Source organism: Nannobrachium achirus (assembly GCF_963921795.1).
Source record: "Nannobrachium achirus genome assembly, chromosome: 5".
Taxonomy (NCBI): Eukaryota; Metazoa; Chordata; class Actinopteri; order Myctophiformes; family Myctophidae; genus Nannobrachium; species Nannobrachium achirus.
Window position 1 is genome coordinate 5896325 of NC_137814.1, and position 12085 is coordinate 5908409.

Consider the following 12085-nt stretch of genomic DNA (forward strand, 5'->3'; position numbering starts at 1 on the left):
TTTTGGGGGAAAAATGTAAAAGAAATCCATAATAGAAATAAAAACAAATCAATTAAAAAAAAGTTATAGAAACGATACGCCCCCTCGCATATTAGGAGTGCAGTATGAGTCACCAGAAGCAAGTCGTTGGGTGGTTTTGAGGAATCTATCTGGTTAAAATAAAATGGAGTTTGAAGTTACAATGGGTTTGTATGGAAAAAATAGCAGATCTACAAGCTTGTAAATCTGCTATTTTTCAATAGTTAAAGCATAAAATGATGATACACAAAAATGTGTACCCGTTCTAGTGAAATATCCCTTTAACTCTTTGCGTGCCAGCGCCCTCTAGGGGCCAAAGAATGCCAGCGCATCTCTCATAGGCGAGCGCTTTAGCTTCCAGGACTTCAGCTTCCAGGACCTGACGTGCTCACGTTGATGCACGGCATGGAAATGTCCCGGATGAAGATGCTAACAGAATGGCTATTCCCATTTTGTCATCTAAAAGATCATTTTTGGGCGATTTCACCGTAAATAAACCTCGCGCCGCTTTCCTAAAACACAAAAAAGAGATATAAGCCTTTAAAGATGCGGTCTTTCATTGGATTAGGCGGAGATTGGCGATTGCGTTCGCAAATTACGGCCGGCCGGGACGTTGTTAGCTTTCGGCTAGTAGCTACAAAAATCAAGCCAGGCTTCAGAAGGCCTCTTATCATTTTATTCATTTAATTAAATAAAGCCGAACTACCTCGGGATCGGCACACTCGTGTACTCATCGGAAGCAGCGCCGAACATCGGGTGAACATTGGGGAGCTCAAAAATGTATTTTAAACCATTTTTAATGGAATATATCGTCGGACAGAGTAGAACGGCTAGCTGGCTAGCGGCTAGCGAGCCAGGACCACCCACGACTCTACAAGCAGCTCGGGGTAAGTGAATTAATAAAAAAAAGATTGTATTGGATTGAAATAAAGCCGAACTAGTTCGGGATCGGCACCAGATGAGTTAATGCAGCATTATGTAACCTTCCTTTTCTAACCAATGGCTGAAGAGACTCTATCAGCTCCTGTGTCTAGGTGAGACCTGACCTTTGACCCCATCTGAATGTCTCAACAGACGAGCAGGGAGACCCAATACAACCACCCTGATGGTATCAGTCATACTGCTGCTTGGAGTAGATTAGTTCATTTAGTTTTTAGAAATATAGAAATATCGTACTTTTGGTTCTGGGAAAAGTTACTCTTTGGGGCCCAAACGTACAAGAAATATATTTGTGAATGAAACATTTCAAATATAGTATAGTTGAATCTCACCCCAGACTATGACATACTACAATAATTAAAAAACTGAAAACAGTAACTAATAAAAAACTATCCCAGCACTAACCCTAAAGGGTCATTCACAGTGGGCACTAGAACTATATAAAATATCGTTTTTAAATCGTTCTAATCCAAGAGGATGGTAGTGTTCACACCAAGTAGGACAAAAGAAAAAATACAATATTGAAAGATAAAGTTATAGTTATCTTATTAATAGTTATTGTGCCCACCCAGTAGGAATGGCGCTTTATCAACTAAACTAGCAAAACCCGCTTTAAACATGAATCAAAACCAAAACTGAAAAAAAAAAAGTGTAATCTAAACTATAGAATAACTGTGGGTTTCCAGTATGTGTGTGTGTGTGTGTGTGTGTGTGTGTGTGTGTGTGTGTGTGTGTGTGTGTGTGTGTGTGGGGGTGAAAGGTAGCGCTAGACTGGGTCAGGGATATAAATAGTCCCACACGTGCGCGTCGTTGCATGAGCGCAGGCATGCAGGGGCCCTATGGGGCCCAGGTCACTGTGTCAGGATCCATAACTCTCTCACCTATCTGCACTGAGAGCATTCTGAGAATACCATGTCATGAACCGCTAACATATACATAAATATAACTTCATGTTCATGAACCACGGCAACCCCGGTGGCCCTGTCTTTGGGGGCGAGTCGTTATAGGCCCCTATAAAGATGGACTTTGGATCACGTTTTCTTTTTCTTGGGATCATCAAAATCTGTTATTAGAGGTCCTAATGGCAAAAAAATAAAATAATGGAGGAGCACGTTGACCGGTACTATAGGAATGTTGAACATAAGGGTACTAAAGACGACAGATTCTATGATTTGGGGTTCATTTTAATAATATTTTGTGTGGAATTACTAAGATTGCTGAAAATGAAGGAGAGATTGGCTGATGTTATAAAATGGCAAAATTGATTTCTATTGAAGTAAAAATGGGAGAAAAAAAATGTCTATAAATCATTTGGAAAGGTTTTGTGAGAGTATATGTTAACTTGTGTTGTTCACACATGTGTTCTGTGCATCAGGGAAGCATTTAATGACAGCCTACATGACCAGCTGTGGACTGCGTCAGTATGCTTGAGGCAGCGAGATCAGTTCTCAAACAGTGCAATGCGACTAGTCACGATTACAACATTTAAGTTGGCGATCAATTGTCATACACATAATTGTGACATTGAATAAAATACCTGTGTGCCTTTCTCAGACATGACAAATAAACCTACGGCAGCAACCTAACATATCCACACTGGGAGCCGGGTGGGGCCCCGATTGGCCTTTAGGGGCCTCTCTCTCTCTCTCTCTCCCACACACACACACACACACACACACACACACACACACACACAATAGAGCAAGCCCCGGGGGGCCGAAACAGCTGGGATGTTGGACCATTTACAAGATGTCGTGAAGAGAAGAGGCCTCGATGGGATGATTAGCAGTGGAGGGACAAAGGTGAGAGGCGACACATACCGCTACTAGCTAACATGGTGCAGGAGAAGGGGCATACAGTGGGAGCCACGGCCCAAAGTATCTTTAAGTACCCCTGTCCTTGACTTGTCTTATGGGCTAGAACTGAAACCCTGTCCTTGACTTGTCTTATGGGCTAGAACTGAAACCCTGTCCTTGACTTGTCTTATGGGCTAGAACTGAAACCCCTGTCCTTGACTTGTTCTTATGGGCTAGAACTGAAACCCTGTCCTTGACTTGTCTTATGGGCTAGAACTGAAACAAACTCAAGACAAAGAAAGCCTCACGGAACATGGCCACCTGCTCACAAGATGTTTACACTGAGATGCTATCAGTAGAGGCACACGTGGCTTCACGGCTGCCTGCAAGCAAGAGTAGGCTCTTTTCTGTATGTTTACATTAGATGCTACACAATACTGTACTGTTTACATTCTCAGACGTCGTCAGCCAAGGAGATAAAACTCTTTGTTTCCCTCTCTCTCTCTCTCTCTTGCTCTCTCTCTCTCTCTCTCTCTCTCTCTGTCCTCTCTCTCTCTCGCTCTCTCTCTCTCTCTCTCTCTCTGTCTCTCTGTCTCTCTGTCTCTCTCTCTCTCTCTCTCTCTTCTCTCTCTCTCTCTCTCTCTCTCTCTCTCTCCTCTCTCTCTCTCTCTCTCTCTCTCTCTTTGTGCAACGGTGCACAATGCCGTTGCCTGATGAAGGTTGAATGAACAGAAACCAGCGCTCCCCAAAACAACCCCAGACAGCACAGTGACATAACACCGATGCCTGCTCTCCCTCTGTAACAATGTAGGCGCTATGTCGCGTCGGGAGCGTGCGCTCATTGGGAAGATGCATTTGCGACGTCACTGCGCAAGCGAGGAGCTAAATTGGCAAGCGACGTCGCAAATGCATCTTCCCAACGAGCAAACGCTCCCGACGCTACATAGCGCCTACATTGTTACAGAGGTCGCAAATGCATCGCTGTGCTGTTAGGGACAGGTTTGGGGATCTGTTGGGAATTGATCACATGAAACAGTCACCTGTGCATTTAGTCTCAATGTTTGTTAACTAATAATTGGTCAATACGGCAATGAGAAATACTCTAAAAAGTCGTTAAAGTCTGGGAATTACAAATTTACTTGAGTAAAAGTACAAAGGTATTGTTGTCAAAATGTACTTAAAGCACCCATATGTAGAAAGTACTTTGTTATGTCCCATTTCACAAGTTTTCGCATTGTGAGCTTGTAGATCGGCTATTTTCAAATTGCCGAAATGTATCTAGGGTTGGAGTGGTTCATGTATATGTCTTTGTAATCTAAATCTAAATCTACAAAGTAACTAAAGTTTTCAAATCATTCAAGTGGAGCAAAAGTACAACATTTGCCTCTGAGATGTAGTGGAGTAGAAGTAAAAGTACTGGACATTGGAAATGCAGTACTTTAGTAATTGTACTCAGTAGGGATGGGACGATAAGTGATATTATCCTTTATCGTGATAAAAAAACACTCACGATAATCGTATCGTGGAGATTTAATTTATCGTGAAATCGTCCTCTGTCATGCACTGGGATCAATTCACCTTTTATTTGCTGGGCTGCATCCGGAACACACACCGGACACGGAGGCGGCGCGGAGGCGGCGCGGAAGCGGCGTGTCAAAACATACAGCCCCATTATTTTCAATGAACTAACCCACACCGGCGGCGTCAGACGTGCGCAGCTGATACGCCGCTGTTCTATTTTTCCAGCGTTGCCGCGCGGTGAAAATGTTCTCCCATGGTTCTCCCCACCGGGGGAAATGGATGTGCTGTGTGGCAGCACGCCGCATCCAGTTGGGGTTACCGCGTTACCGGGTTACCATCCCTACCACTCAGTTACTTAACACCAGCGCAGGACACTTAACTGGGTCATGGGGGTGTGTTCTCAGAGTAGCAGGTGAGCAGCATGTTGTGCTGCTTTTTGTTTAACCACAAAGAGAAGACAAGTGGCGGCTCTTCAGTAGTGGAACGTCGTAAGGCACGGTCACGTTGACACCGGGGACTTGAGTGACAAGTGAATTGCGGCTTGCAATATTACCCGGGAGAGTAATATGTTACTTGTTACATATTACTCCTTATTCTGAGTAGTTATGACTTGGAATCAAGAGTAATTGATTATAGTTAAGTTAACTATGAAAACCGGCACATCTTTCCGTATCACTGTCTGTCTGTCTGTCTGTCTGTCTGTCTGTCTGTCTGTCTGTCTGTCTGTCTATAACGCTTGACACTATGGTTCCCCTGACACATCACTGTGACATCACCTATGTAAAAGTCCATATATGGGTATTCCCCAGAATCCCTTTTATGCCCATATATGAAGAATGAAGATCCCTGATGTCATCGATATACATCACTGGCCAGATGGCCAAGACATGGCCCATATCTGATATAATAGGGATCTCCATGTATGGGCATAAAAGGGATTGTATGTTGTGATGTCATGGGAACCACTCTAACAGAATCTCATTTATGCCCATATATGGAGATCCCTGATGTCATCGATATTAAGCCCATATCTAACAGGACTTAATATGGGAATTCCCATATATGGAGGAAAACAGCCCATATCGGTGTGGCTGGTTCAGCCACACAGATCCATATATGGGTAACTGGTCCGATATACATCACTGGCCAGATGGCCAAGAATTGGCACGACCTCGCCCTAAAAGGTCGCCCTGAGGTGTCTTACTAGTATATTATATAAAAAATACTATATTGAAAAGTCGTGAAAATGTGTGCAAATCTCATTGATTCCCATTGCTGCACATTCCTCCAAACACAGCTGATTTTAATCATAGAGCTACTCTGTTTTGAATGTCATTCAAGATGACTTCCAAACTATGTATTAGTCATTGTAAACTTAATGAGCACAGTTGAATATGTATCTGTAAACATTATAGGTTAGAATAATAAGCAACTTGGTAACACACATTCTGTACAAGAGGCAGCCTGGTCGTGTCTCTTTGCCTTGCTACTGAGGGCTACAAACAAAACAATAGCCTGAAGGGCTGGTCCCTTCTGATTGGTTCAGAAACACACAGGCTTGCGTTTCAGAACTGAAACATCAAAATAAAATGTCCAAAATAGCCATTTCACTGGGTCTTTAAGGGTTAGGGTAGTTAGTTACCTGCCAGTCCAGCAGACAGCATGTGCACCTGTGTAGACTCAGGCTCCAGCACTCCATTCAGCTTCTCCTTGGCCATGGAGTAGGCTGCGAAGTAGATGGCCCTGTCACGACAGAACAACAATACAATACACCACATGTTATTAACAAAGTAGATGGCCCTGTACACAGCACAACAATACAATACAACACATGTTATTAACAAAGTAGATGCCCCTGTAGACAGCACAACAATACAATACACCACATGTTATTAACAAAGTAGATGCCCTGTCACGACAGAACAACAATACAATACAACACATGTTATTAACAAAGTAGATGGCCCTGCCACGACACAACAATACACCACATGTTATTAACAAAGTAGATGGCCCTGCCACGACACAACAATACACCACATGTTATTAACAAAGTAGATGCCCTGTCACGACAGAACAACAATACAATACAACACATGTTATTAACAAAGTAGATGGCCCTGCCACGACACAACAATACAATACACCACATGTTATTAACAAAGTAGATGGCCCTGCCACGACACAACAATACACCACATGTTATTAACAAAGTAGATGGCCCTGCCACGACACAACAATACACCACATGTTATTAACAAAGTAGATGGCCCTGCCACGACACAACAATACAATACACCACATGTTATTAACAAAGTAGATGGCCCTGCCACGACACAACAATACACCACATGTTATTAACAAAGTAGATGGCCCTGCCACGACACAACAATACAATACACCACATGTTATTAACAAAGTAGATGGCCCTGCCACGACACAACAATACACCACATGTTATTAACAAAGTAAATGGCCCTGCCACGACACAACAATACAATACACCACATGTTATTAACAAAGTAGATGGCCCTGCCACGACACAACAATACACCACATGTTATTAACAAAGTAAATGGCCCTGCCACGACACAACAATACACCACATGTTATTAACAAAGTAAATGGCCCTGCCACGACACAACAATACACCACATGTTATTAACAAAGTAAATGGCCCTGCCACGACACAACAATACACCACATGTTATTAACAAAGTAAATGGCCCTGCCACGACACAACAATACACCACATGTTATTAACAAAGTAAATGGCCCTGCCACGAGACAACAATACACCACATGTTATTAACAACAATGTCCCTGCTACAACACAGTACAGCAATACACCACATGTTATTTAACAATCCCACAGTCACACCTTTAGAGTTGGGGTTTTATCGGTTAGGTTTATTTTCCCCCGATACCCGTGGCTAAATCAGTACTTGCGTGCGTGCGAGTGTGCACTCACGCCTATGAGTATGTGTGTGTGTGTGTGTGTGTGTGTGTGTGTGCATGTGTGACTACACCGCACAACCCAAAATGGCCAGATTAAGCGGCAGATTTAGACTTCCGCTGTGAGGAATTAACACCAAGCGGGCAGATGTCCCAGAGAGTGTGTTGCAGCAGAGAGCTAGCAGCATCCAGCACCATATGCACATCTGCACGTAGTCAATGTTAAGTCATTCTCTCTTATGTAATGTCCAGCTCCGAGCGATGGCACCGCCACAAGCTGGTCTCTGTGCGTGTGCACGTACATTTACATGCATGCACGTCATGTACAATGTAGGTTCCGGTCATGCACAATGTAGTGCGGCGGTCTTCAACGTTTTCAGGCCAAGGACCCCTTAGCTGAGAGAGAGATGAAGCAGGGACCCCCACAACCTTTTCATAGATTCCATATAGTTTCATTGTTTGACAGCACAATCATCAGTGTGTTTTAGATTCATGTCAATTTGTGTTTTCAGATATTTAACCACTTGAACCGTCAATACTTAATAAACTTGACCTTTCACTCTGTACTTTTCCCCTCTACAACAAACCTCTTTGCCGAAAATAGCGGATCTACAAGCTCGCAGTGGGGTAAAGCAGCTTCAATTCATTCCCTATGGTTTATGTTTATGGTTATTCAACTTTCAGCATGATCATAGATGTTTAAAGAAAGACGGATGCCATTAAAAACACTGAATTGTTTTGCAGATTACAATATATTCAAGCACTTGCCAATCTAAAAGTCCAAATAACCTAAAGACGCAAACCTAAAATCCACTATCATTTAAGAGTGTGCACTTGTATGGGATTGTTGATTTCTTGTATCTCTATGTTTGCCCTTCTCCCCCTGCTTCTTTCGTCGACTAAAACTATGATGAAAAATGTTTGTCGACTGTGTTTTTTTCACTGACGAAAACTAAATAAAAATGAAATAAAAACTAAGCTGTGATGACTAAAACTAAGACTAAATATATTGACAATTTCGTCAACAAAATAAAAACTAGACTAAAACGTTAGGGAGGGACTAGTGGGGAAGAGTCATTTTATGTTTGGTTGCTCTAAGGTGTTGCATGCTGAAAATAGCAGATCTACAAGCTCACAACGCATCGCGCTGCGACATGTTGTGAGCTTGTAGATCGGCTATTTTGTAAAATTAGCCATTACAATGTCATCAAGGCCTGCCAAAATACATTTTAGTTGACTAAATCAACTGTAGATTTAGTCGCCTAAAATCTTGTGATGTTTAGTCGACTAAAACTAAAACTATTCAGGTGACTAAATTATGACTAAAACAAAATAACATTTTATTCAAAAGACTATGACTAAAACTAAATCTAAATTTGCTGTCAAAAACAACACTGTTCCAAACCATGTGACTTCAGTAGGGACGCTGCTTAAAAACATAAAAATGTGTTCACGTCACGTGAGTGTGACTTTATAGCAGCAGGAAAAAAACTGCAAAGCACAAAGTCGACCCATTCCTGTTTCCAACACGCACGCACGCACGCACGCACGCACGCACGCACGCACGCATTCCTGTTTCCAACACACACGCACGCACGCACGCACGCACGCACGCACGCACGCACGCACGCACGCACGTGCACACACAATGGGAAGCAAAAGAGACCGAGCTGGGCACACAGCTGTAATAATCACCTTACGTAACAATACTCGACCTATGACTGTGCCTGGAGTCGCACTGGACACGCACGCACGCACACACACACACACACACACACACACACACACACACACACACACACACACACACACACACACACACACACACACACACACACACACACACACACACACACACACACACACACACACACACACACACACACACACACTGCTGTTGTTTTAATCCTGAGACCAAAGCCTGGGTCTATATGCTTGGGCGCTCGCCCCGGTAAACAGCAGCGAAGCTTGTAGATCTGCTGTTTACCGGGCCGGACACGTGAAGCTTGTAGATCTGCTGTTTACCGGGCCGGACACGTGAAGCTTGTAGATCTGCTGTTTACCGGGCCGGACACGTGAAGCTTGTAGATCTGCTGTTTACCGGGCCGGACACGTGAAGCTTGTAGATCTGCTGTTTACCGGGCCGGACACGTGAAGCTTGTAGATCTGCGGTTTTCCAGGCCGTGCAGAGCCCACTCATTTCCTGCTGTGTGAAGAAGACCTGCTCAAATCCACTGCTGTGTGAAGAAGACCTGCTCAAATCCACTGCTGTGTGAAGAAGACCTGCTCAAATCCACTGCTGTGTGAAGAAGACCTGCTCAAATCCACTGCTGTGTGAAGACCTGCTCAAATCCACTGCTGTGTGAAGACCTGCTCAAATCCACTGCTGTGTGAAGAAGACCTGCTCAAATCCACTTACAGCCCAGAAATATGAAATAAAAGAAGTTCCATTCCACTGCTGGCTGAAGGGCTATTATTTCCTGGCCTGGCTCGGCGCGCAAAGCCAAGGAATGCGTTACCAACGGCGAAAAGGTAGATTTTTAGAAGAGATTTCATAAAACAAACTGCTGGTTCGAGTGCAAATATTACCTGCTGCCGTGTGTATTATCTGCCTGTTTTTTTATACAATCGCCTACTTGCAAATATTTTACTTTCGACTTTCTCTGGTGCGAGTCGACTTGTGTAATGAAGTCGACTGAGTCGACTTGTCGACTTTTTTCGTCAATGGCCTAGTGTGTGTGCATGTCTGAGTGAGTGCACGTGTGTGTGTGTGTGTGTGTGTGTGTGTGTGTGTGTGTGTGTGTGTGTGTGTGTGTGTGTGTGTGTGTGTGTGCGCGTGTGCGCGCGCGTGCGTGCGCGTGCGTGCGTGTGCGTGTGCGTGCGCGTGCGTGCGCGTGCGTGTGTAACCAGAACATACCTGGACGGGGCGACGCCCACTAGGTTGGGTCCCAGCCCTCTGAACAGTGAGCGAGGTCCTTCTCTCTCAATGATCAACCTGGAGACACAAACACAACACACACCCATCAGTCTTCAGAGAACCTCTTATAACACACAAACACAACACACACCCATCAGTCTTCAGAGAACCTCTTATAACACACAAACACAACACACACCCATCAGTCTTCAGAGAACCTCTTATAACACACAAACACAACACACACCCATCAGTCTTCAGAGAACCTCTTATAACACACAAACACAACACACACCCATCAGTCTTCAGAGAACCTCTTATAACACACAAACACAACACACACCCATCAGTCTTCAGAGAACCTCTTATAACACACAAACACAACACACACCCATCAGTCTTCAGAGAACCTCTTATAACACACAAACACAACACACACCCATCAGTCTTCAGAGAACCTCTTATAACACACAAACACAACACACACCCATCAGTCTTCAGAGAACCTCTTATAACACACAAACACAACACACACCCATCAGTCTTCAGAGAACCTCTTATAACACACAAACACAACACACACCCATCAGTCTTCAGAGAACCTCTTATAACACACAAACACAACACACACCCATCAGTCTTCAGAGAACCTATTAAACACACAAACACAACACACACCCATCAGTCTTCAGAGAACCTCTTATAACACACAAACACAACACACACCCATCAGTCTTCAGAGAACCTCTTATAACACACAAACACAACACACACCCATCAGTCTTCAGAGAACCTCTTATAACACACAAACACAACACACACCCATCAGTCTTCAGAGAACCTCTTATAACACACAAACACAACACACACCCATCAGTCTTCAGAGAACCTCTTATAACACACAAACACAACACACACCCATCAGTCTTCAGAGAACCTCTTATAACACACAAACACAACACACACCCATCAGTCTTCAGAGAACCTCTTAAACACACAAACACAACACACACCCATCAGTCTTCAGAGAACCTCTTAAACACACAAACACAACACACACCCATCAGTCTTCAGAGAACCTCTTATAACACACAAACACAACACACACCCATCAGTCTTCAGAGAACCTCTTATAACACACAAACACAACACACACCCATCAGTCTTCAGAGAACCTCTTATAACACACAAACACAACACACACCCATCAGTCTTCAGAGAACCTCTTATAACACACAAACACAACACACACCCATCAGTCTTCAGAGAACCTCTTATAACACACAAACACAACACACACCCATCAGTCTTCAGAGAACCTCTTATAACACACAAACACAACACACACCCATCAGTCTTCAGAGAACCTCTTATAACACACAAACACAACACACACCCATCAGTCTTCAGAGAACCTCTTATAACACACAAACACAACACACACCCATCAGTCTTCAGAGAACCTCTTATAACACACAAACACAACACACACCCATCAGTCTTCAGAGAACCTCTTATAACACACACACACAACACACACCCATCAGTCTTCAGAGAACCTCTTAAACACACAAACACAACACACACCCATCAGTCTTCAGAGAACCTCTTATAACACACACACATAACACACACCCATCAGTCTTCAGAGAACCTCTTAAACACACAAACAACTCATCAGAATCTATACCAGTAAGACTCCCAAATCGAGAGAAACTTTAGAAGGCAATCGTAGCCAATCAGGAGGGAATATGGGAAAAGGGACAGATCCATGTTGATATGACTGTAGAGATACTGTGTACTGCTTTTAATTATTATTAGTTTTTAATTTTACATTGTAGTTATAGAGGACAATTATAATGTATTAAGGCATATTTGTCATATTAGCCAGGGATCCCTTTAAGTACATTTTGTTACAAATATTAGTATTTCTACATTG

At 43.4% G+C, this 12085-nt stretch overlaps 1 protein-coding gene across 1 annotated transcript in view; it reads right to left on the reverse strand.

The window, feature by feature from the left end:
• The window catches only part of LOC308285918 (solute carrier family 25 member 36-A-like), a 52209-nt gene that overhangs the window by 15239 nt on the left and 24885 nt on the right, over window positions 1-12085 (reverse strand). The window contains exons 3-4 of the mRNA XM_080726835.1: window positions 10147-10224; window positions 5917-6017 (exon numbers count right to left, since the gene is read on the reverse strand). Of these exons, the coding sequence (XP_080582961.1) occupies window positions 5917-6017; window positions 10147-10224 (179 nt within the window). The remainder of the gene's footprint in view (window positions 1-5916; window positions 6018-10146; window positions 10225-12085) is intronic.